The sequence below is a fragment of the Lepidochelys olivacea genome, assembly GCF_965140295.1.
Source record: "Lepidochelys olivacea isolate rLepOli2 genome assembly, chromosome: 6".
NCBI lineage: Eukaryota > Metazoa > Chordata > Testudines > Cheloniidae > Lepidochelys > Lepidochelys olivacea.
This window is the reverse complement of record NC_140416.1, coordinates 7453763-7481699: the sequence shown is the minus strand read 5'-3', so window position 1 is coordinate 7481699 and position 27937 is coordinate 7453763. Positions and strand designations below refer to the sequence as shown.

Here is a 27937-nt window from a genome sequence, read left to right as displayed (position 1 = left end):
GTGTCGTCACACGCCCCGCGCGCCATCTCGCGCCCCGCCCCCGGCCCAGGCCGCACCGCGCTCCATGGGGAAGAAGGGTCGCGCGGCGCCGGGCCGCCGGCCCATCCTGCAGCTCTCCCCGCCCGGGCCCCGCGCCGCCCGCGACGGGCCGGCCCCGCCCGACGTCAGCTCGGGCTCGGAAGCGGGTAGGGACCGGGCGGGCCACGGGGGCGGCGCCTGCGACGGGAGCCTGGGGCCTGCGGCCTGGCCCGGGCGCGGGCCGGGCGCGGGGTGTGTAGGGAGGCAGGGCGGGGGTGTGCTGGGGGGGCGAGGGCCGGGAGGTGTATAGGGAGGTGGGGGCAGAGGTGGGTGTCTGGGGAAGGGAGGCGGGGGCGAGGGCCGGGGCTGTATAGGGAGACAGGATCTGGGGGGGTATCCGAGGGGGTTAGGGTCGGGGGCGGGGTGTGTAGGGAGGCAGGGCGGGGGGGGTGTCCTGGGGGGGCGAGGGCCGGGAGGTGTATAGGGAGGCAGGATCTGGGGGGGGTATCCGAGGGGGTTAGGGTCAGGGGCAGGGGTGTGCTGGGGGGGCGAGGGCCAGGAGGTGTATAGGGAGGTGGGGGCAGAGGTGGGTGTCTGGGGAAGGGAGGCAGGGGCGGGGGCGAGGGCCGGGGCTGTATAGGGAGGCAGGATCTGGGGGGGGTATCCGAGGGGGTTAGGGTCGGGGGCGAGGGCCAGGAGGTGTATAGGGAGGTGGGGGCAGAGGTGGGTGTCTGGGGAAGGGAGGCAGGGGCGAGGGCCGGGGCTGTATAGGGAGGCAGGATCTGGGGGGGTATCCGAGGGGGTTGGGGGCGGGGTGTGTAGGGAGGCAGGGCGGGGGGGGTGTCCTGGGGGGGCGAGGGCCAGGAGGTGTATAGGGAGGTGGGGGCAGAGGTGGGTGTCTGGGGAAGGGAGGCAGGGGCGGGGGCGAGGGCCGGGGCTGTATAGGGAGGCAGGATCTGGGGGCGGTATCCGAGGGGGTTAGGGTCGGGGGAGGGGTGTGCTGGGGGGGTGAGGGCCAGGAGGTGTATAGGAAGGTAGGGTCGGGGAGGGGATGCCCGGGGAAGGGAGGCAGGAGCCGGGGTGGGGTATCCGAGGGGGCTAGGGCTGGGAGGGGGTGTGCTGGGGGGGGTGAAGGCAAGGGCTAGGAGGTGTATAGGGAGGTAGGGGTAGAGGTGGGTGCCTGGGGAAGGGAGGCAGGGGCGAGGGCTGGGGCTGTATAGGGAGGCAGGGGCCGGGGTGGGGGTATCTGAGGGGGCTAGGGCTGGGAGGAGGTGTCCTGCGGGTGTGAGGGCCAGGAGGCGTATAGGGAGGTAGGGGCAGAGGTGGGTGTCCGGGGAAGGGAGGCAGGGCTGTGATGGGGTGTCTGAGAGGGGTGGGGGTCCCAGAGGGGCGGGGGGTGATGCCCTGGGTGGTGTGTTTGTCCCTTCCAGTCTGTTGTCCCCTCCCCGGCAGGGCCTGTCCACCCCTGGTGCCAGCGCTGTGCAGTGTGGGTTGGGCCCGGGCCCTACCTGATGCCACCATATCTGTCCTGACTACTTGGGGATGGCTGGCAATGGAGGGGCAGCACCCGCCCTGCCAGCCGGGCTCAGGGTGTGGGAATTGGCGGAGATCACACCAAGTTCCCTCAGACTGTCAGTTTGGCCTTAGATGCTGGAACCTCGACCTGTCCAGCCAGCACCAAGGGTTACATGAGGAGTGTGTGGTTTAGTCCTGAGTGCTTCGTGGCATTGCGGGGGGGGGAGAGGGGGGGAGAATGGGGGTTTGGCTAAGTCAATGCTGTAATGGTAAAAAAAGGTTTGGGGAAACTAACTGAAACTGAAGTCCATACTCCCCAAAAGAGCAGTGAGCTAATAATGTTTGCTGTCTGTTACACTGCTGGTAGGAATGGCGCCAGAAGATGATTGTTAATCGCCCCTGCTCCATGGTCGGGCAAGTTTCTATATTGCATTCTAGCTCTCGCTGGCAGGGCAGTGGACACAGAGCTGCTGGCTGGATTTCTACATGTGTATTGTATCCCTTTCTGGCAGGGATGCAGTGTCTCTGAGCAGCTTGCTATGTGTGTGTTGTAACCCTAGCTGGCACAGTGGTGGGTACAGGGTCAGTCAGCGTTTTCTAAGTGTGTGTTGTAGCCCTCATTGGCAGAGTGCAGGGTTGTGTGGTGCCTTTCTGTGTGTTGTAACTGTCACTGGCAGGGCGGTAGGTATGGGGTCACTAGGTGGGTGTCTACATGTGTATTGTAGCCCTCACTGGCAAGGTGATGAACACAGGGCTGCTGATCTCAGCCTGAATAGCTGGGTGCTGCCGTACAGTCTAATGGAGGGGTTCTCAAACTGGAGGTCGGGACCCCTCGGGGTCATGAGGTTATTACATGGGGGGTCGTGAGCTGTCAGCCTCCACCCCAAAGTCCACTTTGCCTCCAGCGTTTATAATGGTGTCAAATATATATGTGTTTTTAATTTATATGGGGGGGGGTCTCACTCAGAGACTTGCTATGTGAAAGGGGTCACCAGTACAAAAGTTTGAGAACCACTGGTCTAATGGGTCAGGTTATCTCTGGTAGCATGTTGGTGCATCGCATTTATTTAGGGGTTTCTTTATCGGATTGCAGACCTGCAGGGCTCTTCCTTAGGTCCTCACAGCTCTCTGATGCTTTTGTTTATTGTCTGGCCTGTGGCTGCCTGGTCAGTATGGGCTGTGGCTGCCTTTCCAAAGTAGGAGTGGAAGCTGTTGGGGTGGTTGGTTCTGTTCATCTCTCCCTAGTTGTCTGCTCAGCCCCCGTGTCCTTTGCTCCTGCTGTGAGTGGCTGGATTCTCTACCTATCGCAGACATGGCATCGCGGAGTTGTGTAGTGGCAGTCATAGTTTGGGAGCAAAGGGTCTGTAGATTGTGGAGGTAGGTGCTGGAAAGGGTAGCGCTGATGTTACACTCTGGGGTTTATTCCCTTTTTTTGCTTGGTGCGTTACTGGCATCTGACCTTGGATGCAGCCCTGCACAGACTTAATTACAGCGTGTTCTGCTTTGGAGCAGAAGGCTCAGTCTTGGGTAACAGATTGACTCAGTTGCTCTCAATGGATGTAGCAGGTCTTGGAGAATGGGACACACGTGCACAGCTGGACCAGACCCCCCCAGTCACTGGCAAAACAGTATCTCGTCCCATCCATTGCTCCCAAAAGACCATTCTGCCATTCCCATGGTGGAAGTTAATGTCTTCTCTTGCACTTCCCGGCCTCCCTCCCCACAGAACCTATGGCTTCCCTGACCTAGCCCAATGAAAAGGCCTCTGCCGTGTTTGCCTTAATGATGTGATAATTTCACCAGTGGCAGCCCCCAGCTCCTAGTCACGTCAGTGCCGGGTTAGTGCCTCGCTGGAATGGCAATCAGTATCTGGCAGAAGGGAGGCATAGATCCTTGTCCAGCTGTGCAGTGAGCCACCCTGCAAGTTGCCTGAATTTCAGATTCTAAAACATGGGTGGACAAACTTTTTGGCCCGGGGGCCACATCGGGATATGGAAATTGTATGGCAGGTCATGAATGCTCACAAAATTGGGGGTAGGGGTGCAGGAGGGAGTGAGGGCTCTGGCTGGGGGTGCAGGCTCTGGAGTAGGGCCAGAAATGAGGAGTTCAGGGTGCAGGAGCGGGCTCCAGGCTGGGACTGAGGGGTTTTGTTGGCGGGAGGGGGATCAGGGCTGGGACAGGGAGTTGGGGCATGCGGGAGTGAGGGCTCTGGCTGGGGGTGCAGGCTCTGGGGTGGGGCTGGGGATGAGGGGCTTGGGGTACAGTCTCTGGGCTGGGATCAAGGGGCGGGAGGGGGATCAGGGCTGTGGCAGGGGGTTGGGGCGGGGGTTCAGGCTTCGGGTGGTGTTTTCCACAAGCAGTTCCCAGAAGCATGTCCCCCCTCCGGCTCTGAGGCGCGGCTAGGTGGCTCTATGTGCTGCCCCGGTTCACGGCCAGTGGAGCTGCGGGGGTATGTAGGAGCCGGAGCGGGGTTCCTGACCCTTCTCCCCAGCTGGAGCAGGGCAAACCCCCAACCTCGCGGGAGCTGAGGGCCACAGTAAATGGTCTGATGGGCTGGATGTGGCTCATGGGCCGTAGTTTGCCCACCCCTGTTCTAAAAGAAGCTTTGAGCGGAAAATAAAGATCTCAAAATACAGTTGTTAAAACACGTTCTGTGCCAGTGGTCTCCACACGTTCAGCGCAGTGACAATAAGGGACCGAGTGCAGAGCTTGAGGCCTGGGCTTCCTGCCTGTTCTGGGCAGGAGCCAGGAATCAGTGGCATAGCATTCTGGGAGTTTCCATGGTGGGAGTGGTGCTCAGGGCTCCTGCACAGCAGGGATCTGCACCTCAGCTAAACCTGTACAGTAGGTGACTAAGCCATATGGTCTCTGGGGAATTTCCTTGGAGAGATTAGCAGCTGGGCAGTGGTGGTGCTGGAGCTGCTCAGGGGCACAGGATGGGGAGGTTGCTGTGCTGTCTGCCCGCAGAATGGCCTGCAGCTGCTTGGCTCCACCTGGGCAACAGCACGGGCACAGCTGTCCCTTTTCCTGCTTCACGTCATGCACTTCTCTGCTTCCACTTCCCTCCTTAAGACATGCTGCCTACAAGCAATCAGCCAGCCCACGACTCTTGGCGAGAGCTGATTTTATTTATTTATGAAAGAGAAAACTTGGCAGTGAGTCCGAGCTGCCCAGTTGTGCACACGGCCCGTTGCTGCCATGCGTAGCCGCTGGTTTTTTTTCATTGCCTTCCTCCTCCCTCTCCTCTGCTTGGTACAGTCACTTGAGTCATGTTTGAGGTTCGGTTGTAACCGTTTGGGGGCTGGGGCTATGCTGTCTGGATGGTACCCCAGGGCTGGGAGCAGAGCCTGTGAGTGCCTCCCCAGGACAAGTTGCAGTGACCATCCCAGGGGAGCGTGTGGAGTGGAAGATGTTACCCCACACAGTGCTTACTGGGAAATGGGAGCAGGGAGTTCCCCTCCCGGCTTCCTTTGGTGGCAGAGGATCTTCCCTGGATGTGGGCCACTGAAGTGCCTGTCACTTTTCCTTCCTTCACCCAGATGAACCCGAGGTGACTGGGGAGGTTCCCAGAACAGCTCCAAACCTGCCCCAAATGACTGCACCTGCTGGACCGGCAGCTGTCAAGCCAACAGGTAGGTGGGGCATTTCTCCTCCTTTGCTCTCCCTAGGCTTTAGCACAGACTGCAGTTACTGAGGGCAAGCAGCCAAGTCTGTGTCTGTCTGGCGCTGGACGCTCTAGGCACAAAGTGCTGTCGTTGGAAGGCAGCTCGCAAAGGCAGACATGGCGTTTGGGCCCTGGTCTGCGTGTGTGTGAAGGAGGCTTTAACAGGTCCTTCAAAGCAAGCTCCTCTTGCTTGTGCTTTGCCTTGGAAGGCTCAGGGCTGTCGGTCTTGTTTTCCTGTTTCACTGAAGGATTTCACAGATGACTCAGCGGATTGCCATCTTCCTCAGCTCTAATTGATGATGAGGTGGTGTTGAGTCTTTAGTTAGCTATTTATTCCAATCCTTTGGCTTTGTTTTGGTCGCTCAGTCTCATGCAGTTTGAAAAAAAATCCCTTCCCACCTCAGTCAGGGTATGTCTGTGCTTAAAATGGCATCTCCCATCGCCATAGTTAATCCACCTCCCCGAGAAGTGGTAGCTAGGTCAATGGAAGAATTCTTCCATTGACCTAGCTCTGTGTACACCAGGAATTAGGTCAGTATCGATAAATCTCTTGAGTGTGAATTTTTCACACCCCTGAGATGCAAGCTATATTGATATAGAATCCTAGTGCAGACCAAGCCTCAGTTAGGGTCAAGTGTCAAACCCTCTAGTCCTCCACAGACTCTTCTGTCTAGCTGGTTTTTCCAGGTACCTGGATTTGTAACATGAAGAGTGAGTGGAAGAAACTCTTCAGGCCCCTTGTTAGTGACCATTATGAAATAAAACAAGGAGCAGATACAATTGTTTTTTCCCCTCTGTCCTCACCTTTAGGGCCCATCAGGGAGCCATCTTTTGGAATTTGTGCGTACCACTGAGCTAACCACCCCAGGCTGGAATCCGGAGCTGAGTGCTCTGTTGGCCCCTGGAGGGAATGGCTCCATCTCAGTGGAAAGGTTGCTGGCAGAGGGCTTTTTTCATTTACAGCAGTTCCATGCTCGTGGCCTGATTTAGCTCACTGCAAGATGATTACATCTGTTTTGTTACTTGTTCAGATTTAGTCAGTAGTTAAACAGTTGAAATGCCTACAACTCTGGGATAGGCAACTGGCTTTCCTGATTTGTAGTGCTGCCCACAACAATTACCTCGATAAGCTTTAAATCACACAGCTCTGGCACATTCCAGACTGCCCTGAATAAGTACTTAGGAGGGAGTACCCTGTGACCTTGCCATTTCCAAAGCAGAGGTCTGGTAGGGATGTGTGGGGCCCACATGGCACATTCAGCATAGCAAGCTTCTAGCCTCCATGGTTACAAAGTTGCATCTTGTTTTAAATGTGATTATAAGCCCTTTGGGGCAGGGACCATGTCTTCGGTGTGTCAGTTCAGTGCCACGAGACCCCAAGTCTGTACCACAGTATGAGTAATGATCATCTCAGAGGAGCTGCCTCTAAACCCAGGCAGCCGAGGGTGGAGGGAAACTCTCACTGGTAACTCTCTTCTGCCTAGGTGGCTTACGTTTGCTCGGTGCTTACGCAGACAGTGATGATGAGGAGGGAGAGGCACCTGAGAAATCAGTGCCGTCCACAGATGCAAACGGCAGCAATTCGACAGACATTGACAGCACGCTGGCAAACTTTCTGGCGGTGAGTAGAAATCCTGCCCTGGGTCTCAGTCAAGGGACGACAGGCAGGGCTCCAGGGTCACCACCTTCTGACCGACCTGAGCGTGCTTATGTAGAAAAGTGGGCGAATGAGCTTTTGCTGGGGTGGAAGGCAGGGTGGAGGATGAAGCTGGTGGACAGGGTTCCAGGGCTGCTGAGTTTGGAGGACTCACCTGGGGTAGCAGCTGCTCTCTCCACGTAGGGGAATACGCTGATTGTCCCAAATCTGGGGCTTCAATTCATTTGTAAACATTTTGTGTTTTCAAAGGAGATTGATGCCATTACAGCTCCGCCCCAGCCTGCTGAATCAACTGGTGCCTCCTCTGCGCCCCCGCCGACTCCGCCGCGCCCAGAGCCGAAGGAGCCTGCCTCGAGCCATCCCTCGGCTACGGCGAACGGGACGGGCTCTGCCCAGCCGGCGGAGTGGCAGTATGACACGCAGTGCTCGTTGGCAGGAGGTGAGCTCTGTTGCCGGGTTCATCTGCCCCAGGGCGTGCGGGCAGCCATTCCAGCCGGGGCGCTGGGGGGGCCTCCGTCCCTGGCAGCACGCCAACCCCCGTGTCCCTTTCATTGCCTGGAAACAGCCGCGTTCTCTCTAGCTGTGATGTCAGAAGATGAATGTTGTGCTGTAGCCCCAAGAATGAAACACTTAGTGGCCGACACACACAGGTTTGTGTCTTCCAAGGGCTATTGGTGAGTGGCTGGCGCGTGGGGTGAGTTCAGGGACAGATGGTGGGGTCCCTGTCTCCTGAGGCACGTGGAGAGGACCATGGTGCCTAGCGCCGGGCTGCGGGCTTAGGAGCATCCTGCTCACTCACGGCCTTTGGTTCTCTTCCCTCAGTGGGCGTGGAGATGGGAGACTGGCAGGAGGTCTGGGATGAGAACACTGGCTGCTACTATTACTGGAACACGCGGACCAACGAGGTGACCTGGGAGCTGCCGCAGTACCTCGCCACCCAGGTCCAGGGGCTGCAGCGCTATCAGCCCAGGTGAGGCCAGCAGGGCGGGGCCGGGCCATCTTTGGGGCACAGAGGGGGTGGTGGCTCTGCCTGTTGGTATGTGCCCGTCACAGCCTCTGCTTTCCCTCCCCAGTTCTGTGGCAGGTGTCGATGGGAGTTTCCTGGTGGCTGCAGACCTGTACCCTCAGGAGAAAGGGGTCACGGTTGCCAGCATTAGCCGAGGGACTGTCCTACCCAAGCGAGAGGTGAAGAAGGTCAGTGGGAGTCACCCCTTTCCTTGTTCCTGCAGAACATCTCAATGAGACGCTCTATCACGCTGCAGGCCAGCCTCACCCCTGGGATCCCAGGGAACAGAGGGGCCAGGAAGGAGCTAGAGAGCTCAGAGGAGCCTAAGCTAGCCATTGAGTTTGGACAGCTGGGTGTCTCTAAGGCCAGGCTCCCCATCCCCACCTCCCCAGGTGGAAAATCCTGCTCTAGTGGTGGGATGCATGCTCCAAGTGCCATTCTGCTCGAGAAATGGCTCCAATGGATCCTGTGTTCACTTGGCGCTCTCCTTACCCCTGTAGAAGGGCAGCTCAGCACGGCAGCTGGGCATTCTCTGGTCTGGTCTGGTCACCTGCAGGAGGGGTCTGGGGGTATAGGTATGAAAATTGGATTGTGTGGAGGGGCTGTGCAGGCTCCGAAACAAGGGCTGCCTTGCTGGGTGGATCCTGCAGCACTGAGCACGTTGCCAGCACTGGGAGCTTTTGCTACTCCTGGGCATCTGATTCCCTCTGTGGGGCTGGCACAGTGCAGCAGTCGGCAGTACATGGCACCTGGCTAGCAGCGCAGAGAGACTCCTGCTTCCTCTGCTGGAGCTGCGTCGACTCAGCAAGGCTAACAGGAGCGATGTGGGCGGCCTTTGCTCTGCACACACCCTAAAAGCTGCCCCGGTGACTAAGACGATGCCAGGCCAAGGCATCACTTTGAGGGGAGGAGCTCAGGGTTTGCTGTGCCAGATCAGAAGGACAAAGGCCAGGAGTCTCTGTTTTGATGAAGGTGTAAGGAGCCCTTCACAAGGCAGTGATGGGCCAATCTGCCCCCAGAGACCGCACCCTCCAATAACTGGAGGCTGGCTTTTGCCCTCCATAGAAACTCCTGCTCCTCTTTCCAGCCCTCCCAGACTCTTGGCCTAACTGACAGTTTGTGGCACTGAGTTTCCCAGGCTGATCATGTAGAGAAGCATGTATTCTCTTTCTGAATGTGCTGCCCGAGGGACTCACTGACCTTGTGGCTGGGAAGTGTTCTGTCTGCACTGTCCCCCCGTGTAACATCCCTGGTAGGAGTGGGGGGTGAGGTGGAGTTTGAAGGAGGACAGGCTTGTGGAGGAGTTCAGAGAGGGCATGCCGTGCATAGCGGGCCACATGGAGTATCCAGCTGCATGGTAACAGAATAAAAACTACTGGCCATCTTCTAGTGCTCCGCGCCCCCCCCTCCCCAGAGCAAACAGATATGTTCCCCAGGAGGCCTGTGTTCAGTTCTGGATCCCCCACCTCGTGAAGGAGACGGGTCAGAGGGTGGAAAAATATCCATGGGAAGGGTCTGCAAAGGCTGCAGCTGTCCAGCTTAGAGAGGACATTGTGGGGGTGAGGGAGGGGAGGAGGGCCAGACGCTCCCAGTAGCCCCTTCTCCCAGGCTGCACTCAGGAGTCCCTTGCTAAGAAGAAGTCCCCGTACACCATGCCCCATTGATGTTTGAGTCCTGCAGGCCTTCAGCGCACCCCAGACCCCAGCAGCCCCGAGGGTCCCAGAAGGGATCGGCCATAACTCGGTGTTTGCTGCGTGGGATGCAGCGGGTTAAGTACTGAACCTCTCTCAGACACGGCTAGGAAGGTACTTTCTCTAGAGTTCTTGCACCTTCCTCCTAAGCCTGGTTGGTATCAGAGGCTGGAGGATGGCTGTTCCTGGATTGCTGCAAATCACTGGCTGGGAAAAGGCCCTCATTGCAGGGATCTCTTGTTCCTCCCTCTGCCGCTGTCTGAGAAGCCCTCGGGCTGTCGGGCAGTGGCGATTCTGGAGTGGGAGAGAGCCCGTGACTCTTGTCTGTCCCACAGGAGGTGAATGAAGGCGTCCAGGCCCTCTCGAGCAGTGAAGAGGAGAAGAAGGGGGTGGCGGCATCCCTGCTGGCTCCGCTGGTCCCTGAGATGGTGAAGGAGGAAGAGGAGCGCTGGAGGAGGAAGGTGATCTGTAAGGAGGAGGTGGAGCCGGTGCTAGCGGAGGAGATGGCTGCGGGGGAAGTGGCGGTGGCTGCTGACAAGCAGGACCCTTGCAGGGATGCTCTGGAAGACCCTTCCCAGGAGGGTCTGTGCAGTGTAGTGCAGTCAGGGGAGAGCAGCGAGGAGGAGGAGGAGCAGGACACGCTGGAGTTGGAGATGGTGTTGGAGAGGAAGAAGGTAAGTGGCAGCTGGGGGAAAAGGGGGCGGGTGCTGCCGGGCTCCTGTTGGAGGGAACCCCTGTGTCATTAACAGTCCAGGTGGGCCAAGAGAAAACCTAGCCACAATTGCCCTGTGTGGTCTGTGCCAGGGAGTAAGTGGGGGTTCAGGGGCTGCCCCCCATCACCTACGGGGCAGAGTGCCCAGGGAGACACCACACAGCACGCTCCTTCCTCCGGCAGAATGACCCCATGGCCGTGTCTACGCTGCAGGTGCTGCGGTGCTGCAGCTGTGCCACTGTAGAGTGGAGGCATTGTGCAGCAATGGAGGGGGTTTTTCCAGTGCTGGAGGAACATCCCTCCCCCACCTACACCCCTGAGCGGTGGTAGCTAGGTCATCAGAAGTGTTCTGCTGCTGCCCTTCTCGCCCCTACACCGGGAGTAGGTCGGCATACCCGCAGCGCTTAGGGGGCAGGTGCTTTTCACACCCTTGGCCGCCGTAGCTAGGTCGATCTCAATTTGAAGTGTAGACCAGACCGAAGTAGCACTGTGCTCCCCGCGGTAGGAAGCAGGGCTGGAGTAGGAGAGCAGCAGTGGCTGGAGCATTGCATGTAGAAATCCGGGCGGGGGGAGGTGTTTTGTGACCCCCTGTAGCTGACACTGTTTCAATTCCCCAGTCGGAGAGAATTGCCAGTGGATGGAAAGCTCTGAAAAGAGTCTCTCTCCTCTGGGAAAAGGGACTGCTCCCCAGCTCCGGGGGCCAATATCAGGGTTCCCATTATTACCGCCCCCCTTCACCACGAGCACACTTGTGCCAGGCTGATGTGACATCCGCCAGTGGATTCCCAGATTTCTAGGCCAGAGGGGCTCGTGACAACCTAGGCTAGTGGTTCCTAGACTTTTTGCCAGGGCAACCCACTGACTACACCTTGTCTGTTTTTGTTTTGTGACCCACCGTTACATGTATGCACCTCTGCACTCATTCCACAGGGCTGGGCATGGCGACCTGGCGCAGGGGGTCGCAGCCCCACTCAGGTTTGGCCTGCCCGCCCTCTGTTGTGAGGTCACCTCCTTGCATATCAGCAGGGGTGCAGCTCCTCCTGAGGCTTTGCCCTCCTCCCCTCCCCTTCTGTGAGTGCTGGGGGCTACTCCCCAAGGCGGCACTCACCCTCTGGTCTCGTGGCAGGCGGAGCTGCGAGCCTTGGAGGAGGGAGATGGCAGTGTCTCGGGTTCCAGCCCACTCTCCGATGGGAGCCAGTCAGCATCTCTTGACACAGCGCCCAAGCTGCCCTCCATGCAAGGGAAGTGGAAGCTTTTTGTTGGGGTTGCCAGCCCAGAGTCCACCAGCCGTGGCTCTAGCAAGACTGGCCGAGAGACTCCAGAAATCAAGGAAGCAGGTAATTTGAGACACGCCTCCTGAGCCAAAGCCCTCGCTTCCCAGCCAGTGACTGCAGGGAGAGCCGCACCCTCATGCACCAAATTGCAGTTTTCAGCAAAGTCTCCTCCTTTACATCGCAGGGGTTGGCAGCTTGAGGGTTTGTCTGGAGGGGGCAGGGCACGGGCCGTGTTACTGCCATGCCGATCTCTTTCCTCTCTCTGCAGCCCAGCAGTGGTAATGCCTGGGTTATTAGCAATGAATGTCTTCTTGCGGGGCTCTGTGTATGCCCTCTACAGGGAGGAGCACCCCTGGCACTTGGAGCCCAGAGCCCTGCAAATCTGCAGAGAACTGTTTTATATCCATGGATGCGGATATTCGTGGACCATTTTTGCGGCCTGCGGATCAGGTGCGGATACAAATTTTGTATCTGCCCGGGGCTCTGCTCTCGGGGAGCACGCAGAGCGATGGGAGCAGTTCAGAGCTGGCTCGTGGGACAGAGGTTGGCTTCACTGTATCAGTTCATAGAGCTGGGTGGTTGTGAAGGGTCTGTGCTGAGTCTCTGATCAGCACTAGCCATACAGGGTTTGCACTGCAGAGCCTCGCAGCTGTGGACAGCATTGCCACCGAGCGGCTCCGTTCCTGACAGGGTGCTTGGGGGTACGTCCCATCTGCCTCCAGCAGTCCTGTGGGGTGGTTCAAGGCTTTGTCCTGTGTGACAGGTCCAAGGGCCCTGGAGAAGATCTGGGGGCTATGGGGTCATCAGCGTATGCATCAAACCTGCTGTCTGTCTCACCTCTGAATGGGGCAGGCTGCTTTCCTGGTGTCTGGCTGGGATAGGGTTTGGGTTGAGAGCACGGTGGGTGGGTGAGGCAGAGGTGATGCTTGTGGGGAAGGGACTTGAGCAGTGGTGGGCAGTGGCCACTGTTCGCCGTTCCCGGTCAATGCAAGCTGCAGGAAGCAGCACGGGCTGCAGGGAAGTGCTGGCCACTGCTCCCATTGACGGGGAATGGCTAACCGTGCACAGGGAGCTGCTGGTGGCCGTGCCTACGGACGGTCAGTGTAAACAACCTGTCTCAGGCCCACCAGCGGATTACCGTAATGGGCCGCAGGCTGGATTTGAAGCTGCGGTGTGGATGTTTGGGGATGCTCATAGACTGCGCTTGCTGCTGGGGTCTTGGGTGTATTGGCCAAATGCCCCCATTTCTGTGGGTCAGGGGGTGCCACTCCTTTCTGGTCTGGCCTTTGCTGCCACGAGCTAGGCCAGCCTCTCCTGCAAACCAGAAGTGCACACTGAGCAGTGCCTGGGGAGCTCTGCATGGGCCTGCCCACCTGGTCAGTGGGGTCGGCAGCAGGGAGCAGGTCACACCAGTCCTTGCTCTGCTGTCCTTGCTTCCTATTGGCTTGCAGCACGGGAGCCCGTCTGCGAGGCTCTAAATCAGTAGTTCTCAAACTTTTCTACTGGTGACCCCTTTCACACAGCAAGCCTCTGAGTGCGACGACCCCCCCCCCCTTATACATTACAAACACTTTTATATATTTAACACCATTATAAGTGCTGGATGCAAAGTGGGGTGGAGGCTGGCAGCTCATGACCCCCTAAGGTGTCCCGACCCCCTAGCTTGAGAACCCCTGCTCTAAATGGCCTGGCAATCCGAGACTCCGCTTTCCCTGGGACCTCCTGGTCAGCATCAAATGCTCAGTGACCACTGACCCAGCCCACACATATTGACTGCTAGGGCTGGAGGCAGAATCCGTTGTAGACTTCTGGTTGCAGGAGGCAGGGCTGGCTGGGCAGGTGTTATATTGGTCCAGTCCACTGCTATATTTGAATCCCTGGTCCTCGCAGTGCCCTGTATGTGGTACTTTGTGCATGTGCCCAGGGACTGCCAGATGAGGCTCAGTTTCTTGCCCAGTGGTTAGTTGCGGTGTGGATTATGGATACACCCATCTGGACGGGCGGGCATTCCAGAGCTGGGGTGGAGCAGAAGTCCTGCCTTCCTCTAATATAGCGTGAGGACTAGTGAGGGCTGACTCGTTAGGCTGGTATAACGGTCTGACTTGTTAGGAGCGCTTGTCTGCATGGGCTGATCCATGGATCTGTGACAGAGTCTGGAGCCCTCCATGGCACAAGAGGCCAAGCCAGACCTGCCAGGCCCTGATTAACCTAGCACACCTCGAGAGGGCTGGAGGTTTGTCCCGGCTTCTGCATTCTGTGTTGCAGGGTATTGTATAAACCAAGCCAGGCTGTCTCTGCCCCTGCTGCTTGGCTTTCTGGATTCCAACTTCTTGGGCAGTTTGGCCTTGAGTTCTCCAGAGCCCCTCTTCTGCCACAAAGACGGCTGGTTTCACAGCTCCCAGCATCCTGGGCAGCTGTGCCACACGGATCGGCCACGGCCACGGACAGCTACGCCCCATGGATCGCTCCCCGCCTGGGTCCCCACCATGGACAGCTGCGTCCCATGGATCGGCCCCTCCGGCGCCTGTCATGGGTAGCTGTGCCCCATGGATCAAGCCTCTGGTTTCTATGCCCCACTGACTGGGCCACCAATTCCCTACCATGCCCCTAAGGACTTCTTGCTTCAGGTCCAGAGCGCCCTTACAGATTCTCTCAATGTAGCTGACAAGGTCTTTGTGACAGGGACAGTCTGTTACCCTGAATGTACAGTGCCTAGTGCAGGGGTCCCATGATCTCAGCTGGTTCCTAGGCCCTACCATAATTTCCAGGGTTGTCCTTCTATCCTGTGGCAGAGCAGCATGTGTGATTCCCTTGGTCTGTGAGTGCCGCTTTCAAAGGTCACAGGGAGGCCTCCTGAAAGGAGGAAGCCAGGAGGAGTCAGCAGGTGCCAGAGACACACACCTCCCCACACCCTCACCCCAGAAAAACATTCCTATATTGGGCTATATCTTGGTGGCTGCCTCCTGGCAGGCTGCTCTGCAGTAACTCATGGTACTAGAGGATCTGAAGGCCTCAGCAGCTCCAGAGCTAAATGAAGGACCCCTGTGCATTCTCTCACTGACTGGCTGGGCCTCTTCTTCCCCCCTCCCACCCCCAAAAGTTGACTCTGCCTCCCGAGCCATGGAAGGGTGGGGAGCTGTTCTGAAGGGTCTGGGGACCTTCTTCTACAATAGAGGAAACCATGCAGATAAATGTCCTATTGGCTGGGTCTAGGTACAGGAGCCAGTGGAGGAAAGCAGAGCCATTGGCTGGTGTAGGGCAATTCACATGGAGTGGGCGGGAGGGGATTGGGGTAGGAGGGTCTCAGGCTCATGGTGGAATGAGATGGGCAGAAAGAGGCGAGTTTGTGGCTGACTGTGCACTAGAGCAGTCCTTGCCAGGCCTCTGCTCTTTGCCTTGACTTGAGAGCACCCAGAGGATGCCCGGATCCCAGCACCCAGACCCTCAACTCTTACAGTGGTGGTGGTGGTCATAGCTGGAAAAACCCACCTCGTAGCCTAGAGACTAAGGCCCTGGGTAGGAGCAGAGACGGCTCCTTGGGCAGCAAGGAAGCTGCGAGCTGTTTGTTCCTGGTGTGTTCAGCGGACAGGACTCCCTGCCCATTCTTTGTAGGTAAACAGGATTGCACCAAAACACAGACCTGGTTGGTGTTCTCGATTTCTCCTCTGAATGGAAACAGCCCTGCAGAGGCCTGAGAGTTGATGAACAGCTCAGGCTGGGGAACTGAGATTGTGCAATAGCTGATTGTCCAGCCCCATTAACAGCCCTCCTCCCTCCCTAAGGGGAGTGGCCTCTCCCCTAGCTGCCTGGCCCTGCTGGTGGGGAGGGCTGGGTCTGTGTGTGGTGCTGTAGAGCCGTCCTTGGGTGAGAACAGCAGGTGCCGGCCGTGCCATCCTAAAAGGTGTCTGGTGTCTATTACACTAACACCCAAAAGCTCCAGCCAGTATCCGGCATCGTGACCGCTGCTGCACAAACAGAGTAAGAGACAGATTAGAGGTGATTTGCCTGGGATTTCATTCTTCCTTTGGGTATGTGTCCTGCTCTCTCGCAGGCCTTCGCTGGCTGGGCTGGAGGGCTGCTCGGGGGCAGGTCTCGTGCTCTGAAGGAAGGAGCTTGGGGTTGAATCTTTAACAGCAATGTCCTTTCCCCGTTCATTAGTCACTGGAGTTAAATACCTGTTGGCGAACTGGAAGGGCTGCGTGAGGTTTGCCTTGTGGCTTAGTGAACATGGTATGTCTATCCAACAAAAAACCACGTCTGCGAGTCTCATCCCGGGTCAATGACTCGGGCTCTCACTATGCAGCTAAAAACAGCTGTGTAGACATTCCCGCTCAGGCTGAAACCCGGCCACAGGGGAGGGTCCTGGAGGCTGGCCTTCAGCCTCTGTGGGAACATCTACACAGCTGTTCTTAGCCCCGTAGCCTGAGCCCAAGTCATCGGCCCAGAGCCTGAGGCTTGCTGCTGCCATGGGTTTGCTTGTTGGGTTGACACACCCTTAGGGACTTTGGGAGCTTTGTCTGCCTGGCTGCTGTGGGCCAGGAGCAGGGCTGTAGGTGGGATGTGTATCGGAGCTCAGCTCTGTATGACTCCTGTAAAGCCGCCCTTTATTATTATTCGGTGACTGCAGTGAAATAGGTGTGAACTAGCTTGCTGGCTGTCTTAGGCCAGGCCTACACTACAGGGTTAGGTCAACGTAACTGGCCATGTATCGACCTAGTTGTGGGAATGTCTTCACTTAAATTTGGCTCCCATCGACATCAGTGCCTCTCTCTGCCGATTTAGTAACAGCACCTCCCCAAGCAGCGTAGAGTCACGGTCACTGTGATGAGGTCGACGCAGTGTCAGTGTAGATGCTGTGTTGCTTACGTTGACTGTAACTGGCCTTCAGGAGCTGTCCCGCAATGCCCCACACCAGCACCGCCACTGATGCAAGCACTCCTGGGGAGGGTGGGCACCGCCAACAGAAGGAGCCACGTGTGCACTCACGAGCAATTTAACAGCCGTGGCTACGTGCCAGTGTAAGTTAGGTCGTAGTTTGTAGTGTAGACATGGCCTTAGTCTTCTGGCCTAACCACGGCCTGGCTTCTTAATGGGCAAAAAGCCCTCATTTGCAAACAATAAAGGAACAGAAGAAGATGCTGTCTACTGCTCCTCTTCAGATGCCCTGTTTAAATCTCTGCCTGCTCCCATTCCCTTCTGAGTCCACAGAGTCTGCCTGGGAGGCCCAGGCCAGACCTGAACTTTTTAAAATAGGACAGAATAGGGCCAAGCTTCTTGAATTGACTCCCTCCCACAGCTGCCTGCTGATGGGGGGCCGTGCAGTGGGTGGTGATTGCGCTGCCCTGTGGGAACAGTTAGGAAAGTCTCATGTGTTTTCTCTCCCTCAGCAGCGAGTGCAGAAGCAGCTGAGGAGACGTCAGACAAAGAGCTGGAGCCAGAGGAGGTCCAGGACAAAGTGAAAGCGCAGGGAGCGCCCAAAGCAGAAGATGAGGAGCAGGACCTGAAGGTGGGTGGGCGGCAGGGAAAGGAAGAATTTGGTATTGACTAGTGTTTGGGTCTCAACTGCATCTCTGTCCGGGGGGTGTCCCCAGATTGCCTCCCATCCTCTCTCTTGAGGGAGCCATGTGGGGGTTGGAGCATGGCCTTGGAGCCCCGGAGCGCTCCGTTGGGTGGCCCTCTGGCCTCAGCCCCAGGTGTAGGTGGGAATTTGGAGGGTTGGGGACAGCAGTGGAGCTGGGTTTGGGGTATGTGAATATTGCTCATCTCTCTGCTCCTGAGAAGCAGTGTAGCGCGTGGAGAAGGCAGTGGCTGTGTGGTGCTGGGGGGCGGGGTGCCTACCACTCAAGTGTAACTCCTCCAAGTCAGAGATGGAGGAGGCTTGTTCCCTGCTGGGTAGCATGAAATGGCTCTGCTTGCGGAGTGCTGGGATCAGGGGAGGCGGGTTCTGAGTCAGGCACTCCACACAGCCCATGGACACTGTTTCACTGCCTCCCCCACCTGCTCTTAGCTACCCGGGGGAGCTGGGGCATAGCTGCGTGAGCACTGGCAGTCCTCCCCCGGGGCCTGCGGGCCGTCTGCAAGCCGATCCTCACCCCTTGCGTGCCTTGTCTCTTGGCAGTTTCAGATCGGAGAGCTGGCAAATACCCTGACTAGTAAGCTGGAGTTCCTGGGCATTAACAGACAATCCATGTCCAACTTCCACATGCTGCTGTTGCAGACTGAGGTAACGGAAGCCTTTGACCCTCTTGGTGACCTGTGTGTCCCCCTGGGAATCAAACATCCTTCTATTTCCTGAGTGCTGGAAGCCAAGCTGGGCCCACTGCTCTAGCTCTAGGCAGCTAACCACTGTCCCCCTTCATCGTCTGATTCCTTCCCCCAGACAGAACAGGTCCATGTCCCTGTGCACCACCCACAGGTAGGGTCCTACCAAATTCACGGCCATGAAAAACGCATCATGGACCATGAAATCTAGTCTCCCCCTGTGAAATATGGACTTTTGTGTACTTTTACCCTATACTATACAGATTTCATGGGGGAGGCCAGCATTTCTCAAACTAGGGGGTCCTGAACCAAAAGAGGGTTTGGGGGGGGGGTCGTAAGGTTATTGTAGGGGCGGTCATGGTATTGTCTGCGTTGCTTGCAGAGCTGTGTGGCCAGAGAGCGGAGGTTGCTGGCCAGGCGCCCAGCTCTGAGGGCAGCACTGCCGCCAGCAGCAATGCAGAAGTAAGGGTGGTAATGCCATACCATGCCACCCTTACTTCTGCACTGCTGCCTTCAGAGCTGGGTCAAGACTCCTACAGTTGCAACGCTGTGAAATTTCAGATGTAAATTTCATGATTTAAGATATTTAAAATTTTTAAAATCCTGTGACTCTGAAATGGACCATGAACTGCCCCTTTGCCAGCAGAGTGCAGCAGCTCATGTCTTCTCCTCTCCCCGCATACCCCCGTGCTGCCCTGCTGCTGGATTTACTATTGCTACACCCTCTCTTTAATGCCGAAGTGTGACAGCTTCTCTGCTTGCTGGCCCTAGACCCGGATTGCAGACTGGCGCGAAGGAGCTCTCAATGGAAACTACCTCAAACGCAAACTGCAAGATGCAGCCGAACAGCTAAAACAGTATGAAATAAACGCCACCCCTAAAGGCTGGTCCTGCCACTGGGACAGGTACGCACTCTTCTCCCCTTTTCACCTTTGACCTTTGACCTCTCAGACATGATTTGTGACCATCACCACCTGACGACGTTGGCGACATCTGTACGGAGACTGAGAGCAGCTGCAGTTAGCGGTGCTGGGCAGGCAGAGAACCTCCGGCACTCACAGAGTTTGGGCCAGCCACCAAATTGGAGACCTAAAAAATCCCTGTTAAAAAAGTGTTTGGAATGGCTTTGGGTCGGTGATTGGACAGAGCTGGTTTTTACTCTCCCGAGTGTAGCTGCGCTGAGGAGGGCGGGCTCGGGGGGTCGCGCATGCGAGAGCTCTGTGCACTTTGCAGGACCTCTGGATCTCTACTCCGGCTAACAGCACTGACCCTCAGGAGAGCCCCCCTGGCTGCGGATGGGAACCAAGCGCAAGATTACTGTCTCCTACCGGCAGGTCAGACCCAAACATTTCTTTTTCTATTTGGCTTTTCTGGATTGTTTGTTCATTGTTTGAAATGTTTGCTCTTTTGTTTTTCAGCTCCCAGAGCCTCTCCCTCTCTCTAGCGTTCACTGTATGTTTGACACCAAGAGTATCATGCATGGGACCTCGACAGCCCATGGGGGGAGCAGCCACCTTGCTTAAATTGGGCTGCTCCCTGTTTGTACTCCGGAGGCAGTTCCTAACAGTCCTGTTCCTAGAGAGAGCTCGCCCCCCTCTCCTTCCTCCCGGTGAACATTAGCCAGCTTTCCCAGCCCTTCTCTCTTGGAGGGGAGGGCTCGGGGCTGGATTCACAAAGCCAGCAATGCAAACAGCTTTGAGCGAGCTAGCTCTGACCTCCCGCCTCCCTCCTCAGAGTTGTTTGTTGCCTTTGTGAATGGCAGCCCTGGTAGAAGAGGGGCTTCCCGGTGAGAGCCCAGCGCTGTCGCGGGAAAGGCCCATGTCTGCGTGTCGCTGCAGGGGAGGGAATGTAAAGCCGCCTGTTCTTTCTTGTGATCTAGGGACCATAGGCGCTATTTCTATGTTAACGAGCAGACAGGAGAGTCCCAGTGGGAGTTCCCGGATGGTGAGGAGGAAGAGGACGGGCAGGCCCCGGACAGTAAAGCTGAGGCTGTTCCCAAACCAGCTCCAAAGGAGAAAGCTGAGTCCGGTGGTGAATCCGCGGTGGAGAACTCCACAGGTACTGGGGAGCCCAGGCTGTGAGATGGGGGAGCGGGAAGCAGTGTGGACTGGCTACAGGGAGGGTGTGTGTGGCTACAGATGCTGGAGAGCTGCTGATACCAAGGATGGTGCAACGGTTAGAGCACTAGCAAGATCTGGCTTCAGTTCCCTGCTCTGCCATGGATTCGCTGTCTGACCATGGGCCGCTCCCTTCTTGTCAGAGTTCCCATCTGTAACAGGGTGTGAGGGCCAATCTGTGAGCTGGTGAGGGGCCCCGATGGTGGGTGATAGGGCCAGAACAAGCTCCTCTGAGCCAGAGAAAGAGAAGAGGGTCCCTCTGCCACCAGTGAGCCGTGGCTCAACACGCCATCAGGTTTCGGTTAGCCGTGGACAGCGGCTGAGCCGTGGACAGGGTTAACCCAGAAGGGAGGCACTGTGCTCTGGGCAGCTGGAGTCGCACTGCCACACGCTTCCCCAGGAGCCCTCGTGCGCAGAGGGCATGCAGCTCCTCGCCCTACAGCTCAGGCAGAGAGCCTGTGGTGCGCCGTACGTGGGCCCTGCGTACGCCTGCCACTGCTCGGGGGAGGGGATCAACACAGCTGCGCGGAGGAATGGATGGGTTGTGGCACGAACAGTTCCAGGGCGGGTTGTCAGGCATGCACCAATGTGTCTCCTCAGGTCCTCTCAGCAAAGAGCCCTTCTCCAGCCAAGTTCCTGCCACGTCCCTTGTGCCGCTCACTCCGTTTTGGACTATGCTTCAGTCTTCTGTCCCCGTGCTCCAGCCCCCTCTGCCCTTGGAGGTGCCCCCACCTCCTCCACCCCCGCCAGAGTCACCCCCGCCGCCCCCGCCACCACCACCGCCTCCTGGGGAGGACGGAGAGATCCAGGAGGTAGAGATGGAGGACGAGGAAAGCGAGGAACCACCAGCCCCAGGAACAGAAGAAGATGCTCCTCTGAAACCGCTTCTCCGCCCAGCCGTCACCAGCAGCCAGGTGAGGGCGGGGAGTGACCGCTGCCCGGGGCGGGCCCCGGATCGGGTGTGCTGTGTGAAACAGGCAGCTCAGCATCACTTGGCCGGGCGTGTTTCCCAGTGGCTCTGTTTTGTGTCCTCCTGCGGCAAACCCCTGTCACCCCATGGGTGAGGGCTAGCTGCCTAGCAGCTCTGTCTTCCCCGCACTCCCAGTCCTGGGAGAGAAGGTTTTCATGAATGATATACCCTCTCCAAAAGCCATTGCCAGGGCCCCTCCCAGGAGGCTGTGGAAAGGAGGTGGTCCTGGGACGTTGCTCAGCCCTGGCTCTTGGGGGGAGCAAAGGTGAGTTTTAATGGGCAGAGAGGTCATTGGGCATGCCGTGGTTCTGCACTGTGAACCGGCGAAGAGGAGCCTAGGGGATCAGTGGAGGTGCAATGGATAAGGGGCAAAGTGTTCCTTAGTGAGCTGCCCAGCTCCCGCCTGAGTCCGTGCTGCTCTAGAACAGCCTTAAACCCCTTATTCTATGCGGGAGGATTTCACCCTCGTGAAAGGGTTCCTCTGCCAGGAGTGCAAAATGTTTCCCCCACACGAGGCGGAGAATCCATTTGTCTCCTGGGGCGGGGTCATGTTAAACGGCAGACCAAAGGCGCACAAGACCCAAGGCCCCTCTGTGCTAGCAGTTCGCTTGGCTGTGCTCAGGAGCAGCTGTGCAAGGGACAGGTAGGGGCAGCAGCTGCCGACGGCTAGGAATTTGGTGTGGGCAGTGGGTGCCAGCTGCACCAGGGTGATTGGGAAGGTTGACACGGGGGGCAGTGCGGTCCCCGAGCCAGGCCAGAGCTGTAGGGGGGGACGGGCAGTGCGGCAGGCCAACACAGTGATGGGCTCCCTCCATCACTGGGTCACCCAGGCTTAGGTTCAGCGCTGCCTTGGGCTGTCTTGAGTAAGCACATCTGCTTGCCAGAGAGAGCCCCCATCAGAGGGGCACTGGGTTTAGCTGGCTCAGCAGAGGGGCCTTGGAGATGTCTTTAACGTATGATTGGAGAATTGCTAACATAGTTCCTATTTTTAAGAAAGGAAAAAAACGTGATCCGGGTAACTACAGGCCTGTTAGTATGACATCTGTAGTTTGCAAGGTCTTGGAAAAAATTTTGAAGGAGAAAGTAGTTAAGGACATTGAAGTCAATGGTAAATGGGACAAAATACAACATGGTTTTACAAAAGGTAGATTGTGCCAAACCAACCTGATCTCCCTCTTTGAGAAAGTAACAGATTTTTTAGACAAAGGAAACGCAGTGGATCTAATTTACCTAGATTTCAGTAAGGTGTATGATACCGTGCCACATGGGGAATTATTAGTCAAATTGGAAAAGATGGGGATCAATATGAAAATTGAAAAGTGGATAAGCAATTGGTTAACAGGGAGACTACAGCAGGTCCTACTGAAAGGTGAACTGTCAGGCTGGAGGGAGGCTACCAGTGGAGTTCCTCAGGGATCAGTTTTGGGACCAATCTTATTTAATCTTTTTATTACTGACCTCGACACAAAAAGTGGGAGTGTGCTAATAAAGTTTGCGGATGATACAAAGCTGGGAGGTATTGCCAATTTAGAGAGAGACCGGGAAATCATACAGGAAGATTTGGATGACCTTGTAAACTAATAGCAATAATAGTAATAGCAATAGGATGAAATTTAATAGTGAGAAGTGTAAGGTCACACATTTAAAGGGATTAATAACAAGAATTTTAGTTATAAGCTGGGGACGTATCAATTAGAAGTAATGGAGGAGGACCTTGGAGTATTGGTTGACCACAGGATGACTATGAGCCGCCAATGTGATATGGCCATGAAAAAAGCTAATGCGGTCTTGTGATGCATCAGGCGAAGTATTTCCAGTAGGGATAAGGAGGTTTTAGTATCGTTATACAAGGCACTGGTGAGACCTCATCTGGAATACTGTGTGCAGTTCTGGTCTCCCGTGTTTAAGAAGGATGAATTCAAACTGGAACAGGTACAGAGAAGGGCTACTAGGATGATCCGAGGAATGGAAAACCTGTCTTATGAAAGGAGACTCAAGGAGCTTGGCTTGTTTAGCCTAACCAAAAGAAGGTTGAGGGGAGATATGATTGCTCTCTCTAAATATATCAGAGGGATAAATACCAGAGAGAGAGAGGAATTATTTAAGCTCAGTACCAATGTGGACACAAGAACAAATGGATATAAACTGGTCATTGGGAAGTTTAGACTTGAAATTAGACAAAGGTTTCTAACCATCAGAGGAGTGAAGTTTTGGAATAGCCTTCCAAGGGAAGCAGTGGGGGCAAAAGACCTATCTGGCTTTAAGCTTAAACTTGATAAGTTTATGGAGGAGATGGTATGGTGGGATAACATGATTTTGGTAATTAATTGATCTTTAACTATTCATGGTAAATAGGCCCAATGGCCTGTGATGGGATGTTAGATGGGGTGGGAACTGAGTTACTACAGAGAATTCTTTCCTGGGTATCTGGCTGGTGAATCTTGCCCATATACTCAGGGTTTAGCTGATCGCCATATTTGGGGTCGGGAAGGAATTTTCCTCCAGGGCAGATTGGAAGAGGCCCTGGTGGTTTTTTGCCTTCGTCTGTAGCATGGGGCACGGGTCACTTGCTGGAGGATTCTCTGCTCCTTGAAGTCTTTAAACCACGATTTGAGGACTTCGATAGCTCAGACATAGGTGAGAGGTTTATTGCAGGAGCGGGTGGGTGAGATTCTGTGGCCTGCGTTGTGCAGAAGGTCGGACTAGATGATCATAGTGGTCCCTTCTGACCTTAATGTCTATGAATCAATGACTCAGTCCAGCCCCCTGACTGCCCACCCCCTCTTCCTGCAGAGTAACTCCGAAGGCAGCACCTCCACTGCCCTCACCGCTAAACCACAGAAGAGGAAAGCCGGTGAGATGAGCACGGGGCTGGTTCAGCGAGCAGCGACCATTGGCAGCTGTCCCGTTCTCTACAGCCAGCCCGTCATGGCAGCCAGTGAGTACCAGCCCTGGAGTGGCCTATCTGAGGCCAGAGCGGCATCTGCAGCGGGGGCTGCCAGGGACTTACCAACCTCCATCTCTCTGCTGTATCCACAGGCCCTCAGCCCATGGGGCTGAGTCTCCAGCCGAGTTACCTGGGCGTGACCGCACCAGCCATCATGAGCTATTCGGAATGTGCCGTGCCCACTGGTCTCGCAGCCACCATGGCGCAGCCAGCCCCCGCACGAGGAGCCCTCCCTGCCAAGGGGGCCATGGAGCAGCCACCTCCCCCGCCTCCACCTCAGCCGCCGCCACCGCCTCCCCCAACCACCAAAGCACCGCCTCCTGAGAAACCTCGCAAGGGGAGAAGGGACAAGGTAGGGGCGGGCTCGCCACTGCCCAGGCCTGTGGGGGAGTCACTGGAAGATCCAGGCTGTGCATGCAGGGTGGGCATGAGCAGTGAGAGAAGAGTCAGGACTTTGTGGCCTTGGGAGACAAGTCGCTTCCTTCTGATTGTCTGTAAAGGGGAGGCTGGCTAATGTGTTGTGCACCTTGGGGTCCCTGAGTGAAGGGCTGATGCTTCAGGCAGCTTGCTTCCACTCGTGGGCAGTGGCTCCCCTAGTGTGGGGCAGGTCAGCCCCCAGAGGTGCGTGGGGCCAGCGCTGGGCTAGCAGGGCTTGCTGCTAGTCAGCATTGAAGTGGCTGGGGGGAAAGCTTCTCTCCCTGGCAGTAGCTAGACACACCGCTTCCCTGGAGTTCTTGGGGCTCCTCCAGCATTAAGAGGGGGGCTGTGTCCCCGTCCCTGACTGGGCCTGTAGGCGCTACCGTAATACACCTAATAAATAATGTACAGCCCCTAGCACAGTGGGGCCCTGACCTGTGGCTTGCAGCCACTATGGTAATATAGCAGTGTGTGACAGGGCTTGTGCCCCTGACTCTCAATGATCAGCCCCTCTCATCCCCCGCCGGTCTCTCCCAGCCAGCCACTGGAGCAGAACGAAGTGCTCGCCTGGAAGCATTGGCCGTTTTTCTCACACACACACTCTGCCTCTGTTCCTTTGGCTGGGTCTGTGTTGCCTTCCTCTCCCTCCTGCCCTGGCCCTGCGTGGGAGGGGCGCTCCTCCGTGCCCATGGTGCCACCTGCATGATCCCAACCCTTCCCCTTCTTTGTGTGCAGGGCAAGAAGGGGAAAGCGAAGATGCCGTCGCTGGTGAAGAAGTGGCAGAGTATCCAGCGGGAGCTGGACGAGGAAGAGAACTCCAGCTCCAGCGAGGAGGACCGGGAGCTCACCTCTCAGAAGCGCATCGAGGAGTGGAAGCAGCAGCAGCTAGTGAGGTATGGGCGGGGGGACTGGCGGGGGATCGAGAGGGGCCCAGTGGGCCTGGAGCCTGCTCCTCGGGAGTCCTCTGCACCTGCTCGTAATCCAGTTCCTGCTACACCCCTGGCCAGGGCACCGGCCAGGGCACCAGCCAGCCCCCCCAGGTGGCAGTGTCAGCAGAGGGGTCCCAGGAGGGAGCGTTCCTCCCCTCAGAGCCAGCTTCCCCCTGACAGGGCAGCGTGGCTGGGCTGGGCTGCTGCTGGGGTCCTCACCCCCTTTCTCTGAGCCACAGTCCCCAGGAGACCCTCTCGCTGGCCTGGCCCCTCAGATGCTGGCTGTATCCGTTGCTGTTATTGGGGGGGGTGGTTCTTTTCCTGTGGATATCACGACATCTGTGACTGGTTATTGCTCGTGCCTTAGCGAGGCACTTCCTGGCGCCCTTCACCTATCTCCAGAGCACCCTAGAGCACTCCCCCTCGGATCAGCCCTCTCCAGCCTGCCCACGCGAGCAGTTCTCTCAGCCTGGGTGGTTTCCCCGTTTGTTGGAAATCCGGCTCCTCTAGCAGATCCCCCTTTTCCAGGCCAGGCCAGCAGAGAGCCCACTGCCCTGGGTGCCTCCTCTCGGGGGGCAGCACTGCCTTGCTGGGCCACTTACCCCTCGTTGTGCCGAACTGGAGTTCTCCGCCAGTCACAGCGTGGCGGCTGACTCAGTACGTCACCTGCTTAACTACAGCCCTCAGCTCCCCTTCCAGTGTGTAGGGCTAGCTGTCCCATAGCCCCGAGCTGGGCAGGGTCCTTGGCCAGCATCTTTGGGCTCGCAGCATAAAGCAGTGGGGCCTGGGGAGTGCGAAGGCAAGGCGAGAGGGCATGGGGAGGGAGAAGACCCTGCTGGATGTTCAGCTTGCTACCCCCCTGCAGTGAGCTGGGTGGCACGGGCTAGGTCCTTCCCGCCGCTGTATTTACAAAACTCCCATGGGTTGAGTTTCGTGGCCACTCCAGCTTCTCCCCGGGGTCCTTCCAGTGGCTGCCTGAGCCTGAACGCCCCACTCTGAAGATGTGTATAAGAAACTTCTCCCCTCTGCCCATCCCGTGAGGGGAGCAGGTGTGTGTGGGTCAGTGGGGGCGGATAGCTGGACCCTCCCATCAGCTCTGCAGCTGGGGAAGCCTGACCACTGAGCTGTCATGCATTGGGTGCGGATTCCCAGCAACAAGGGGACAACACTTGACTGAATCCTTCCCAGCCCCCAGAACTGCTCCCTGACACAGCACCTTCTAGCGGCCCCAGGAGATCTTAGGCAAAGGGCCAGTTTCCCGCTGACATGCTCCTGATGCTCTCCGGAGGGTTGATTTGGCCATTCTGCATCAGAGGCAACTCTGTGAACTTTGCATCGTGTGCATGTCCCCTCTGTGCCCCCCCACTCCCACTCCCCTGCCCCTGAGGGTGGGCTAAGGTAGGCCTAAGATAAGGCCCCTGAGGGTGGGCTGCACGAGCTCTGCCCGGACTCCTTTGCAGCACCTGAGCGGCTCTTTGTCCCCACAGTGGCATGGCAGAGAGGAACGCCAATTTCGAGGCCCTGCCGGAGGACTGGCGAGCACGGCTCAAGCGGAGGAAAACCACTTCGAGCACATGAGGCATCGGCATCGGCACTGGTTTTTGGTTTTTTGGGTTTTTTTTTACACATGTACAGTTTAGAGCCTCTTACCGATACGACTGTTGTCAATAAATTGTAACTGTTTGGGGCATCCCGTTTCAGTTGAATGGGCTGATGCAGCAATCCCCTAGACTGGGACCTCTCCAGGGTGGGAGCTGGGATGTGAAAGGCCTGTTAAGTAATGGGTGGCCTTGACCGGCCTTGTGCTCACCGTTCGGCTCCTCCTGGCACAGCGGGGGTGCTGGCATGAATAGTCCATTTTGGGGTTGGGCTCTGGCAGCGACTGCACCGGGTGGGCCTGCCTCCCGCACAACGCTTGGCCCAGCTGGTAGAGCCGAGTCGAGCTCAGAACCCTCTCCCTTCCCCTTGCAGTTTAAGGAGAAGGCGGCTCTTCCTTGGCTTTCAGACCTAGCTCTCTCGGATGCCTCCTGGCGTTGCCATTCCCAGCATCTCTGGCCCGAAGGTGCTGCAGCTCTGTCCCGCGCCGAGTAGGAACTCGTGCGTGCACTTCCTCCGTCAGAGCCAGCCAGTGGCCTGGATGTCCCTGAGAGCTCGACAAGCCCTTCACTTGAATCCAGGGTTGTCTGCAGGGCCTAGTGCAGAGACTAGATAAGTCCACTTTGCCTGGGCCATAAAACCTTTGGTCAGCCCTTGGACACGTTTGCGGGCTACCTGGGAGGTGGTGGGAGGCCATGTGTCAGGAACCACTCACAGAAAAGCATTGCTGTTTGCTTGCTAGTTCTCCCCTGTTCTAGGCCCCACCTCCTTTCGCTCCCCATCAGTCCCCTGATTTCAGTAAAAGTAGCTTTTGTCCATGTTAAGCCTCCCTCCCCCTCTTTCTTTGGCTCAGAATCAGGTAAAAGTCACTTTCTTCCCACAGAAGGGAAGGCCACTCGGGTTTCCAGCCGTTTGTATTTCTCCAGTTTTTGGCTTTGTAAATTTGTACATAGATATGAATAAAATCCCTTTTTATACTTCAGAACCTGCGTGTTCTTGTACTGCGGCGTGGGATGGACAGTACACTTGAGCATAGGGCAGCGCCTGCAAATCGGGCTGGGGGGATATGGTGGAGCTACGTTCTGGGTGACTCAGGCTTCTCCAGCCACTGCCCGTGCCAACTCACCAGCAAAGGGGGATCTGTCTGACTTGAACAGGCAGGC

At 56.9% G+C, this 27937-nt stretch overlaps 1 protein-coding gene across 1 annotated transcript; it reads left to right on the top strand.

Moving 5' to 3' along the window:
• Positions 1–25: 25 nt before the first annotated feature.
• FNBP4 (formin binding protein 4) lies at positions 26–27759 on the top strand. Its single transcript, XM_084630722.1, has 17 exons — positions 26–185; positions 5073–5165; positions 6682–6818; positions 7104–7293; positions 7677–7824; positions 7928–8048; positions 9887–10225; positions 11390–11600; positions 16925–17043; positions 17656–17760; positions 18570–18703; positions 19678–19856; positions 20516–20829; positions 23679–23823; positions 23925–24184; positions 24985–25142; positions 26666–27759. Exons 1-17 carry the CDS (start codon positions 65–67, stop codon positions 26754–26756), a joined length of 2865 nt encoding a protein of 954 aa, XP_084486848.1. The 5' UTR covers positions 26–64; the 3' UTR covers positions 26757–27759.
• The last annotated feature ends 178 nt before the right edge of the window (positions 27760–27937 follow it).

Excerpts from the sequence above, each read along its gene's own strand:
- FNBP4 (XM_084630722.1), top strand. The coding sequence starts at position 65 with ATGGGGAAGAAGGGTCGCGCGGCGCCGGGCCGCCGGCCCATCCTGCAG. Across the intron at positions 7,294-7,676 it reads GCAGTGCTCGTTGGCAGGAG|TGGGCGTGGAGATGGGAGAC; the intron begins GTGAGCTCTGTT and ends CTCTTCCCTCAG. Across the intron at positions 24,185-24,984 it reads GCAAGGGGAGAAGGGACAAG|GGCAAGAAGGGGAAAGCGAA; the intron begins GTAGGGGCGGGC and ends CTTTGTGTGCAG.